At 41.6% G+C, this 13,441-nt stretch overlaps 1 protein-coding gene across 4 annotated transcripts in view; it reads left to right on the top strand.

Moving 5' to 3' along the window:
• Positions 1-311: 311 nt before the first annotated feature.
• The window catches only part of AHCTF1 (AT-hook containing transcription factor 1), a 75,885-nt gene continuing 62,755 nt past the window's right edge, over positions 312-13,441 (top strand). For 2 of the 4 annotated variants that reach the window (XR_016219063.1, XM_017347697.4), the window contains exons 1-3: positions 341-1,176; positions 10,206-10,333; positions 12,527-12,780. Coding sequence is in view for 2 of the 4 variants with exons in the window: in XM_017347697.4 (XP_017203186.4) it covers positions 974-1,176; positions 10,206-10,333; positions 12,527-12,780 (585 nt within the window). In the remaining 2 variants the exon portion in view is untranslated. Of the gene's footprint in view, positions 1,177-10,205; positions 10,334-12,526; positions 12,781-13,441 lie in introns of all 4 variants that reach the window. The other 2 variants (XR_016219064.1, XM_008268157.5) reach the window with 2 other exon arrangements.

The following is a 13,441-nucleotide window of genomic DNA, read 5'->3' as shown; positions in this document are numbered from 1 at the left end:
GGTCCCCGGCGAAGCCGCCACTCCGGACGCCACAGCGGGCGCGCGACCGGCGCCCCGAGCCACTTGCGGCGCAGGGCGCTCTGGGGCTCGTAGTCTTTCTCTCCCTCAGGGCCCCCGGGCAGAGAGAACCTATCATACGTAAAAGATCCGCCCTTCCCCATCCGGCTTCTCCCTCTCCCTCTTCTCTCCCCCGCCTCCCAGCATCCAGAGTTTTGAAAATTCCCGCGGAGTCGCCGCCCAGGGCCGGAACCCTCGCGAGAACTCAGGACTCCGCCGCCGCGAGCTCCCGGCCTCCTCCCTCCTCCTCCCTCCTCCCCCGCCCCTCCTTTTCCGGGCGTGCGGGACTCGGTCTGTCTGCCCAGGGTAACGCTCAGAGCCGTGCCGGCGCTGTCCGCGCGGAGCAGGCAGAGTCGCGGAGGGCAGGACCCAGCACCGCGGCGAGAGCAGCGCCCGCGTTGTAACCGCGGGGGCGGTCTGCAGGCTTGCAGCCGGCGAAGGCGCATCTCGGGCGCGTGGGTCCGACGAGGCCGGGGAGATCGCAGGCGGAGGCTCGCGAGCGTCAGCTTCCGCGGGGCGGAGGTGTGCGCTCAGCCCGTGGCGGCCGTGTCTCCCGGGAGATGCTGTGACGGACCGCGCGGGGGGAGCTCGCGCCGCGCCTTGCGCCCCACTGGACTCCGCGGCCGCGGCGGCTCGTCACCCGCCCGTCTCAGGTAGGGGGCAGGGCGGAGGGCGGCTCGGCGCGGCCCGAGCCCGGAGCCGCAGCCCGGCTCCTCCCGCCGCGGCGCGCGGGCGCGCGCGGGGCCTAGGCCGGACGGGTGGCCGCCCGGGCCTCGGGGGCGGCGGCCCGGCTCGCGGATCGGGCCCGAGGGGGCGGACGCGAGCGGCGGCCGTTGGAGCACGCTCCAGGCTCCGCGAGGGAGTTATATAACCTCCTCCGTGACGGAGCGGCGCAACGGCAGAACGGCGGCTACACATGGCGGCGGAGGGGCGCTGCGGCGTTCTCCTCCCGCGCACGGGCCCGGGCCCGCCTCGGGCCGGCGTGGACCGCGGCTCCTCGCTGGTGGTGTTCTCCGGTGCGGCTGGAAGCCGGGCAGACGCTGCCCGGGCGAGTGTTGCCGACGCGCTCGGTCGGCCTCTGGTGGAAGTGTGCTCCGCATGCGCCTGGGCCTGGCCCGGGTGAGTCTGCGGCCGCGGGGTTTGACTCGGGGTTCTCGGGGCTGGCGGGCTGGCTGTCCTCCCGGAGGTTTGAGATAGCACACGTCTTCCCAGATGGGCAGTTGCCGGAGGTGGGCTGTGTTTGAGGGATAGGTGGATGTCGTTCATATTCCAGGTGTTTGGTTCAATGAGTTGTGGGTGTTTGTTTTTTTTTTTTTTACTATTTTTTTAAAAATAAGAAATCTTGAAATAACCTGGGTTATTTAAAACAAAACATGGGTTTTTCTTTGTTTAGTTTTTTTGAGACTGGATTTTAGTCTATTCCCAGAATATCCTGCAGAGCCTTTTTATCACTGATGGATAGGGCATGGGAGGAGAGAAGTTAGGTTTACTGATTTCCGAGGGTGTAACCGGGAATGACAAGCCCAGCTCAAGTTAATGCTTGGGAGATTCTCTGTGCGAAGTGTTACAAAGAGTTAGGTTGTTTTGCAAACTAGTGTCGTTGAAAAGAAAAAATTTTAAGGTTGTTAGATGGCAGTTTGGGACACAAAAAAGATGAAGCAAGAAATAAAACTTTTGATCCTGTGAATAATTTCAAGGATTCCTCATCCCTGTCCTCCCCCCCTCTCCTCCCCAAAGGGGAGCTCAGAGCGTCTGCACAGTGTCTGTTAGCCAGCCTCATGTGTTCACGATTTTGTGCTTCAACTTGCAGAATCGTCACCGATTCTGGGCCCTTGCTCTGGAAAAGACGTTGGCACTTTGATGTTTCTTGGCTGCTGCAGCCCGGAGCTGTCTTTTCTCTACACCCTTTGATTTCTTTCATCCCACATCTTTCCTAAGCTCTCCACAGAATGTTGTAGCGTTTATTTATTGTGCCTGATATTCCGATGGTTGATTATGTATCTCGTCTAGAATAAACTCCTTGGGGTCAGGAAGTAGGTCATCTTTTTGCCCTTGTATTCCCTTTCCAATACAATGTTTTAAGAGTGGTTGATTAATACATGTTTGAATTAAATTTGAAAACAAACTGCTGCTTTGCTAGAAATTTCCTCTGGTAGTTTACATTTAAATAGCAGTTCATGCTTTCATTAGTCATAAAATGTAAGATTGCATATAGAATGTTTTGGAGAAATGTTTGTTCAGTATGTTGCGATATGAGTATTGAACATCTAGAGTTTGTTTTCTGTGGTGAAAATCGGGGACTTTGGGAGATTTCTGGGGGCAGAGTTTTGGGTAGCTGTTAAGATGCTGATTAGGATGCCTGTTAAGACCAGTAAACTATGATGCATCTTCATCCCCTATGGAAGTTCCTGGTTCCATAGCCGCCTCCCGCCTCCCCTGGGAGGCAGTGGCAGTGGCTCAGCTAGTTGGGTTTTTGCCAGTTATGTGGGAGGCTTGGGTTGAGTCCTCCCGCATTCTGCCTTGTCTCTTGTGGGCATTGCAACCCTTTCTTCCCCACTCCTTCACCGAGCAGCAGTTAGGGACATTTAGTGAGTGAAATCATTCAGTTGATGGGGGAATCTTCTCCCTTCTCATCTCTCTGCCTCTCAAATAGATTTAAAAAAAGAAAAGAAAAAAATTGCATTGAACAAAGAAAATTGATTTATGGTATTCTTTTTAAATATCCTGGTAATTTTATGAATTTTATTTTGCTTCTTAGTATCAAACAATATATACTTAAATAAGGGCCAGTATTTAGTTTTCAAAAATAAATTATTGTTCCTTTTTTTAATTCCAAAAGCAGAGAGATGGACAGATCTTCCATCTACTAGTTTACTCCTTAAATACCCCCCACCAACAGCTAGAGCTGGGCCAGGCAAAAGCCAGGAGCTAGGGACTCCCTCCAGGTCCCTCACATGGTTGGCAGGAACCCAGGTACTTTGAGCCATTATCTGCTTCCTCCCAGGAGGTGCATCAGCAGGAGCTGGTTAGGAATCTAAGGTGGAAGTTGAACCAGGCACTTCCATGTAGGATGTGGAGTCCTAAGTCACATCTTTACTATATTGTACAAGATGCCTTCTCCAGTAATGTTCTGCTATCCTAATTTACCATGTTTAGGACCTATTAGTTGCACTTGTGACCTTGTAGAATGTCCAGGAATATGATATGAGATTTTTGCCTTTTAGAAATTTTCGATATAATGGAGAAGACAGGGAAACAGTAATGAGCTTTTAAAATTCGTTTAGTATGGATAACTTAAAAGTGAAAAGGAGTAGGGCCGGCGCCGCGGCTCAGTAGGCTAATCCTCCGCCTTGCGTTGCCGACACATCGGCTTCTAGTCCCGGTCGGTCGGGGCGCCGGATTCTGTCCCGGTTGCCCCTCTTCCAGGCCAGCTCTCCGCCGTGGCCAGGGAGTGCAGTGGAGGATGGCTCAGTGCTTGGGCCCTGCACCCCATGGGAGACCAGGATAAGCACCTGGCTCCTGCCTTTGGATCAGTGGGATACGCCGGCCGTAGCGTGCCGGCCGCGGTGGCCATTGGAGGGTGAACCAACGGCAAAAAGGAAGACCTATCTCTCTGTCTCTCTCTCACTGTCCACTCTGCCTGTCAAAAGAAAAAAATAAAAAATAAAAAAATGAAAAGGAGTGAGCACAGAGATAAGATCACACTCACAGAAGTTACTCCTTGAATGATGACTGATAATTTGGCAGATGGAGGTGGAGGATGAACTGCATGAATAAAAAAACTGGACGCGCTATGCCATGGCAGGCAGCTAGAGGAGGGGATTTGGGGTGACAAGACTGACAGGTCTGTCAGATTGCAGAGGGCCTTGATGACCTTTGTGTGAGATATTTTTTATATGTAACATGGAGTTATTGAAGGTTTTTTTTAGGAGAGTGACATGCTCAATCTATGCTTTGTCAAGACTAACAGTATTTTCATTCACAGTCAGCAGAAAGTTGCTGCTTTGCCTTGGAAGGAGTTGAAACCTTATCAATTAGTTTTGGAGGTTACTGGTGCTGGCATATCAATCCTACAGTTTTGCACAATACTGAATGCAGATGCTTTATGTGTGATTGTGTTTTGATATGTCTTTATATGAGATATTCTTTCTAATAATACAGTTTTTAGAAATTCTCTTCTGTGTGCTTACATTTGGAAAGTCTTAAAACCAATTTATGGGATGAGCATTTGTTGCAGCAGTTCAATCATGTCTTGGGACATAGGCATCTCATATTGGAGTGCCTGGTTTGAGTCCTGGCTACTCTACTTCTGATTTAGCTTCCTGCTAATGCACACTCCAGGAGACAGCAAATAATGGCTCAGGTACTTGGGTCCTTTCTACTTACTTGGGGAACCCAAATTCAGTTCTGTGCTCCTGATTTTGGGCTGGCCCAGCCCTGGCTACTGCAGGCATTTAGGGAATGAATCAGTAGATGAAAGGTCTTGCTCCATCTCTATTATATCTTTCTCACTACTCCCCTCTCTCACTTTGCCTTTGCATTTAAGATTTTTTTTTTTTATTTGAAAGACAGAGGGAGAGAGAGAGAGAGAGAGAAAGAGAGATCTATGCACTGGCTCACTTCCCAAATGTCTGCAACAGCAAGAGCTGGGCTGGTCCGAAGTCAGGAGCCAAGAGCTTCCTCCAGCTCTCCCACATGGGTGCAGGGGCCCTAGGGCGTGGGGCCATCCTCTGCTGCTTTCCCAGGCACATTAGCAAGGAGCTGGATTGGAAGTGGAGCAGCCTGGACTCCGATATCCATATGGTATGTCGGCACTGCAGGCAATGGCTTTATCTCCTATGCTCTCTGCCTTTACATTTGAAAAAACACTTGAAAAAAAAAAAAGCCCAATTTTCCCCTATGGATTTCAAAGGTTAACTTCCACATTTGTAAAGCTTTTTCTTTTCATTCACTGTACTTGTTTAAAACCCTTTGTGACTGTAAGTCGATTCAGAGATAAGTACTCCCCTTTTCTAGAAGCTTAGATGCAAAAAGGGAGACAGAATATGGAGATACAAGATGACATGTACTAGTAAGTGGTAGAACCTGGATTCAGAACCATTTTCATGTAATTTAAAAGTTTGTATCTGGGGCCAGCATTGTGGGGTAGCAGGTAAAGCTACAGCCTGCCACGCTAGCATCTCATATAGATGTTGGTTAGTGTTCCAGCTGCTCTTCTGATCCCCCTCCTTGCTATTGGCTTGGGAAAGCAGTGGAAGATGACCCAAGTGCTTGGGCCTCTGCACCCATGGGGGAGACATGGAAGAAGCTCTTGGCTCCTGGCCCCCACCTGGCCCAGCCCTGGTGAACCAGCGGATAGAAATTTCTCTTTCTAACTCTGACTTTCAAATAAACAAATCTTAAAAAAAAAAAAAAAAAAGTTTCCCACTACGCTGGATACAACCTGTGATTATTGTGCAGTTTGGTATTTCTCAGACACTAACAGGCTGTATGCTTGGATTATGGAAGTTTGAGGATACTTTTTGAATTCCAGTGGAGCTACAAGAGCAGATTCCTTTGGCTAAACAGAAGCCAAGTGTTATTAAGTTACAGGACCCATGAATGAATTAAAATTGTCTTGCTAATCCTAAGAAATAAGTTAATAAAAACAGGAGAGGAAGATAGGGAACACTTTTGAGGGGACTAATGCACCAAGGGTAGTGGTTCAGTCTTTTTTGTGCAGCTGGCTTGTTAAGATGTAGTAAGCATTTTGTATTTGTTGAATGAGTTTAGAAACAGAATGACAGACATTATCCTTTGAGTGTGGTTGGTTAAAAGAAAGGGATCACCAAGAAAGTGAAGCAACGTTAAGAATTCAAAGTTCTGTAGTCTTTATTTCTAAGGTTCTGAGGATAACACTGACTGAACATTGCTACAGTGTTATATTTGGGGGATATATCTGGGCTGTAGTCCAGGTATATAGGGAGGCTTTGAACCTTTTAATCTTTGAAACCATAAAGATTGTTTTAGCTAATGGTCCATACAGATCTGGGTCCCATTTATGATGCCTTAATGCAATAAATTATTTTATGTTAATGCATGGTACCAAAAGAAAATGATGATAAACCCTCCCACAGGTTAATTCTAATGTTTCAAAAATTATTCTAATTCTTTTAATTTTAGATTAACTGTGGGTTTATATAAGCTGTTTTTAAATTTTTCCTCCCTACTTTGTAAGTTTTCTTTTTTGTGACTTAAAAGTTCTCATATCTTGGGATTTGGCAAATAAGTCAAATTGTCATTTCTAAGATTATTGTTCTCCTTTGAGGATTCTCTCCTTTCCCGACTCCCCTGAAAATTTTTTTGTCCGTATGTCAGTTTTCACCTCTAATATCAGTATTTTGGGGGAAGGGGTATTGTATTGGAACAGTTTTCTCCACAAAAAGTAATGATATGCAATACTCAGAATGATGGTACTAATGTTAGAAAAATGAGGTCAGGTACTGGAAACCACAAGACAGGTAGAGAGTCAGTTTTGAAGTGTGATTAATGCTTAATACATAAGAAGTTGCTTTACCGCTGATAGTTTCCTTCCGCATCACCCTTGCGGGGGGGGGGGGGGGGTGCTGTTTGAGCATCTGTAATTACATATATCTGGATGATATTGGGAAGAGATTTTTTTTTTCCTCCAGAAAGGTTAGCTAAATTGTTTCAGGACATTTTTTTTTTTTTAAGATTTTTTTCTTTATTTGAAAGGTAGAGTTACAGACAGTGAGAGGGAGAGACAGAGAACCATTCTTCCGTTGGTTCATTCCCCAAATGGCTTATTGAGCAGTCTACACACATCCTTGGATTTGCGGTATCCAAACGTGATCTTAATGAATTTTTGTGACTGTAGATTATTTTATCTATTTTATTGATCTAATTGTCCATTACTAGTCTGTATCCTTAGTATAACAATTATAATTGAGTTTACTCACTGACAAAGCAAAATTCTCATTTTTGTTGTTTTTAGTATTTGTTCTTAAGAATACTTTTGATAAGAACAGCCGGCACCGCGGCTCACTAGGCTAATCCTCCGCCTAGCGGCGCCGGCACACCGGGTTCTAGTCCCGGTCGGGGCGCCGGATTCTGTCCCGGTTGCCCCTCTTCCAGGCCAGCTCTCTGCTGTGGCCAGGGAGTGCAGTGGAGGATGGCCCAGGTGCTTGGGCTCTGCACCCCATGGGAGACCAGGAAAAGCACCTGGCTCCTGGCTCCTGCCATCAGATCAGCGCGGCAGCCATTGGAGGGTGAACCAACGGCAAAGGAAGACCTTTCTCTCTCTCTCTCTCTCTCTCTCACTGTCCACTCTGCCTGTCAAAAAAAAAAAAAAAATACTTTTGATAAGAACATTCTTGTGTATATCTTGTGTATATCTTTTCCTGTATATATTTACAATATGGATAGGTAGCAAAGGTTAAAATCTACCAGTGTATCTTTGGTTTTTTGTTTTTTGTTTTTTTAAGATTTATTTATTTACTTTAGAGAGAGAGCTTTCATCTGTTGGTTCTCTCCCCAGATAGCCACCACAACCAGCACTGGGCCAGGCTAAAGCCAAGAGCCAGGAGCTTCATCCAAGTCTCTCATGTGGGTGCAGAGGCCCAAGGACTTGGGCCATCTTCTGCTGCTTTCCCAGGCCGTAGCAGAGAGCTGGATCAGAAGTGAAGCAGCCAGGACTCGAACCGGCGCCCATGTGGGATGCCGGTACTATAGGCAGCAGCTTTACCCGCCAGGCCACAGTGCCAGCCCCCATATTTATTCTTTAGAATAATTTCAGTGATGTATGTTATTTTTGCCTAGAATTTTGAAGGTATTCCAGAAATCTAGCTTCTTACTGTTGAAAGTCATTTCTTTTTGTTTTTGGGTAGGACTCACTGGACTTCCTGATTTCAAGGAGTTGGTGTGTGTCTGCAAATCTAGGAAATTTCTGAGTGTAGCCTCTTTCCTAATAATATATTTGGGGATAATTCTGATTAAGCATAGTTAGCTCTTCCTCTATTGAATATGGCTTTAAACTACTCTGTCTCTGCTGCGTTCTGAATAAAGTTTTTTAAAAGGCTGTCTTTTTCAGATGTACTGTTTTATTCATCCTTTGAATTTATTTTGGTTAAGTGCTGAATATATACCAAATATTTATTTGGGGACTGAGTGGGTGCAGAAGAATCTTTGTAAGGTTTAAAGAATCATGATATGATGAACACCTTTGTACTTAAGTATCCCTTACTTGCAAAGCTTGGAACCAGAATTGCAGATTTTACATTTTGTTCAGGTATTGGAATATTTGTATATATATGATGAGATATCTTGGCCATGGGCCCAAGTCTCAAGTATGAAATTCACTTATGTTTCTTACAAATCTTGTATACATAGCCTAAAGGTATTTGTAGTGTGTCTGGCTTTTGATTGCCGCTGGGCATGTGAAGTCAGGTGTGGATTGTTCCACTCATGGCACATGTCAGTGCTCAAAAAGTTATATTTTGGGAGCATTTTGGATTTTTGGATTAGAGATGCTCAACCTATACTTCAGAATTTTAAAGAAAGAACATTACCATTACCCTGGGGTCTTGTGTATTGCTCCCCATACCTTCCTCTCAAAGGTAATCACATTACTATTATAGATTTTGTGCTTTGTTTTTCATTTTGCCACAGTAGCATCTCTAGGCAACATTTTATTTAGTTTTGCACCATATAAATTTGTAGTTATTAATTCATATTGTTGCCTGAAGCATAATTGGTTCATTGCTTCATTGAGTTTCATATTTTATTTATTATATTTTAACTTTAGAAGTTCCATTATTTTTTAAATTTATGTGACCATTTTTCTTTGTAACTTGGCTTCTCTTTGTTAAGCTGAATCTTTGTACTCTGTAACTATATTAAATTTTCTTTTCTCTTTGATAATTTCAATGCTGAAGTCTCAGTAGTCTGCTTCTGCTGGCTGTTGTTCTGATATCCTTGTATGCTTTGTTATTTTGACTATGAGCTCATTTTTTTTGGAATTTCATCTGAGAATTCTTTCAGATTCTAGAGGATATTTGGTTGTCTCTGTGAATTGCTTAGAGCAGTAATAGCCTCAGAAAATACTGTTTCCCTTGAAGATTTTCAGATGACATAGTTTGCGTTCTGGCCACTAATTTATGTGAAAGGTATTTTTCTGAGTAGAAATCTAGAGCTATGGTCAAGGTAGACCGCTTTATTACTCCGCTTTCCTACACAATGAATGTTTCTCTGATTCACCTTTAGACTGGTGTGATCCGTAGTCCTATGATATTCAGTGGGAGTGAAGGAAGGCTCTTCTTAGCTCCCATTAGCTACATTTTAACCCTGAGCTTTATCTTCTGCCTCTTTATACCTCAGAGTACCCCAGAACACCATGAGGGTCACTAGGATTAAATTTGATGGCTAACTTTTAAGGCCAAAGTCAATTTACCTGTCTCCTGGAATTCCCAACTTACCTTCACTTTTGGATTTGTCATCTGAATCATTCAAAAAGATGCTTAATATGTATGTGTGTATGTATATATACACACCAGCACTTTTGGTTGTTTATAGTGGAAGGAATCATTCAGGGAATCTAAGTTTTTCCCATATATTGGAGATGAAAGAGAAATTTGTATATTTTCTGTACCCAGGAAAGGGCATATACTAAACTCAGTTTCTGAGGTGTCTGTGCTAATGGATATTTTTCACGGAGTGTCTTTTTTTTTTTTTTTTTTTTTTTTTTTTTTTTTTTTTTTTTTTTTTTTTTTACTGAGAAGGCAATTTTTATAAAGCAGGTCAATTTTTCCCTTGTTTTTGATGTTCTTTGAAAGTAGGTTAGGCATAAAGGTGAATTGAATTGAACCAGTTGTCAAAGATCTAGGGAATAATGTATATCCTAAGGAGATCTGGCTTAATGAACTTTTACTTTCCTAAACTATTTGAGAAATATTTTCTTAGATTGAAAATGCATTTTCTTAGGAGAGATCTCTGGCTCAAACTGACATACTAGATATTTGTTGATAACCAGATTTCAGTGTTAATTTACTTACTTTTGTTGGGTGACTTTGTTTTTTCTGGCTGGAGATAACCAGTTATACTATACAATAGTATGTATTTGTCATAATGTTATCTTTTAAAAATATTTACAGTGGAAGTATGCGAGACTTAACGGCTCAGGTGACTAGTGGTCTCCTGGAGTTTCCGGAAGTGACTATTCAAGCTCTTGCAGAAAACGAAATAACATTAGAATCTGTGCTTCGTGGAAAGTTTGCTGCAGGTAAAATAATGTTGCTGACAGTTTACTAGTTTGATTAACTTGTTAGGTAAATAATAATAATCAGTATATATTGTAGTTTCTTTGATATGAAAGAACAAAAGCAAAATGTGAATGGAGTGACTTTATGTAAGTACATAACATCTACAACTGCAATGTAACAGCTACATTTCTAGGTACTTTATCAATAAATCTGCACTTAAGGGTTATAGTTGATTTTCCTTTAATAAAAATCCCATGTATTTGCATACACATTTTTTTTTTACAAATATCTTAGTATTCCATATCTGTATTTGGGAAGTACAGTAATATGCAGCTGTTTTTTCTTTGATACAGTTGTTTTTTCTTTGTAATCAGTAAGTTTTATTGATGATGAGCTTGGGTTAGATGTAAATGGTCTTAGGAATTACTAAAAAAAAGTTACAAAAACTTAAGTATTTTCTGATTTCAAAAATCTAATATATTACTATGTAATTATTTAAAATAATTAAATACCTTTTATTAACATTCAGTACTTGGACATTTTTGTGGGGTACAGTGCAGTATTTCAGTACATATATATATGTATATGTGTGTGTGTGTGTGTGTGTGTGTGTATACATACATACAGGGGAAACCATTTACATCAGTTAGCATTTCCATTTCCTTTATTTGGAGGCCACCGGATCCTAGCTTCCAGTTCTTTATACAGTATATAATACATTATTGTGAACTATTGTCATCCCAATGTGCTGTGCAACACTAGAACTTTTATCTGTATCTGACTGTGTTTTGGTACCAGTATATTGTTTAAACTGTAATACAGCAGAGAACCATAAGTTCTCTGTATGGCAGTTATGTACAGATTTTATTCTAACAAGAGATTAGAGAAAACTTCTGAAAAGGAATGTCACAGCTTTCCTTTGAATAGGTAAGCAGCAAAGCAGTCATTTAGCTATTTAATAGTCTATTCTCTTGCATATTAGAAGTACTAACAGTACTTACTATATGCCAGGCACTGTAACTACTTTTCATTGAAGTGTAAGTATAAAACTTTTCTAAATAGCCACTGTTCTGTGTTGTTGATAACAAAATAGTAACTTGATCCGTATCACATGGCATAGCAGGAAGCTGGCATTCTGGGTCTCCACTGTACCTTGCTACTTTATTGAGTTACATTATATAGCCTCCCTAAACTGTAAACTAATATTTCCTACTGCCTATTTGTATACATGACAGGCATCTCAAATTTGATAGTGGAAGTTAGTAGTTGCTCAAGTGAGACCTCAAGAGTTTGTTTTGATGGTTCTGTTTTACCCACCTCCATATACCTAGTTGATCAGCAAGCAGATTCTGTTCTGTGTGATGAATCTGCGCTCGATCCACTTTTTTCTATCTAGTCACCAACAAGTTTATCTTCTGGTCTGTGCATTCCCCCCTCCCCCATCCATTCTTTAGTCAGCAGCTGAAGTAACGTTTTAAAACATAAATCAGATTGTCACTGACCTGCTTTTAAGCCATCCAGCAGCTTTACATTATGTGCAGAATAAAATTCAGATTTGACTAGTAGGTCAAGAAGGGGTTCTTACATTTTTGTTTTCTCAGGTTGTGAGCTATTCAAGAATAGAATCAGCTGTTAGGTTTTATAACTACCATAGCCCCTGATTTAAAGTTGGAAGTATAATGTTTAAAAATATGAGTTTTGAAGTTAGACTTTGGGATCTGCCACTGTCTCTGGTACTTTTTTTTTAATTCAAAGAATATATATTTAGTCCCATAAAAATGACTTTTGTACAAAACTCACTGTAGCATTAGAAGAAGCACACACATACAGAGATTGCAACAAGAAGCACCCACACAGAGCCATTGTCTCTGTTACTATATAATTGTTTGATGTTTGGTGAGCTAAACTGTTATTAGCCTAAATTGTCTTATCTCTGTGCTGAGTTGTGAAAAGGATTGGATGAGATAATGTATTTAACCACATAGCATGATCCTTTTACTAGATTATTATTGCAGTGGTAGTTGCTCTATTATTAATTTGAAGACATCATTTAGGTAAATGCTTAAATTTCAATTTTGGGATAGTACTTGAAATTTTATGTATGAACTGTATAAATGATATGTTTAAAAAAGAGCTATTTGCTGTTTTAATTTTTTGTTTAAATGCAATATTAAAATAAGCCGTGTTTTTGCTTTTTTTTTTTTCCCTTCTAGTGAAAAATGGACTTGCTTGCTTGACTTGTGGTCCACAACTAGAGGTAGTAAACTCTTCAACAGGAGAACGCTTATCTGCATATAGATTCAGTGGAGTAAATGAACATCCTCCTGTAGTCTTAGCAGTGAAAGAATTCACCTGGCAAAAGAGAACTGGATTGTTAATAGGCTTGGAAGAAGAAGAGGGAAGTGTCCTCTGTCTTTATGACCTCGGTATATCAAGAGTAGTTAAAGCAGTTGTTCTTCCTGGAAGGGTAGGTACTGTTTAAGATATCTGGACATTCTGTTTTCAAAACTGAACACCTACTGGTAACAGGAATATGTTTACTTTGTGAAAATTCATTGTACTGTACATTTATAACTAGTGAATTTTTATGTAGATTTGTTATTCATCAATAAAGTTTTTAAAAAGAGGTTAAAGATTGTATTTAGGAACTTAACATTTAAAATATGACTTTTATTCTTGAGTAGAACATCCCAAAGTAAAGAGAGCTACGAATGAAATCTAATGTTCTAATATTCTTCTGTGTGAAAAGCATCTTCTGAGTTTTGTTCTTATTTCCATTTGTGTTCCTTGGGAACACTCAAGATTATAAAAGTGTATTCCTTACTATGGACTTATCATCTATTAATTTTAAAATATATATGTGTGTGTTTTCATATGCCAAACACCTTATCCAATAGTAATTATAGAATTACTTTGAATACTAGACCCCCTCATCAGGTATGTTGCTGCTTTTCCATACATAATGAAAATAAAGTATATATTTACACATAAATACACATACATTTAAAGTCATAGAAGATTAGACTTCTTTGTATATGATATCATTTTAAAAAGCATACATTGGAGCCAGTGATGTGGCACCCTGGGTTAAGCCACTGTCTGCAACAGCGACATTCCTTATGTGCACC

This window comes from Oryctolagus cuniculus, chromosome 13, assembly GCF_051225735.1.
Source record: "Oryctolagus cuniculus isolate XC-2025 breed Fujian yellow rabbit chromosome 13, ASM5122573v1, whole genome shotgun sequence".
Classification (NCBI taxonomy): domain Eukaryota; kingdom Metazoa; phylum Chordata; class Mammalia; order Lagomorpha; family Leporidae; genus Oryctolagus; species Oryctolagus cuniculus.
This window is presented reverse-complemented; position numbering and strand designations above follow the sequence as displayed.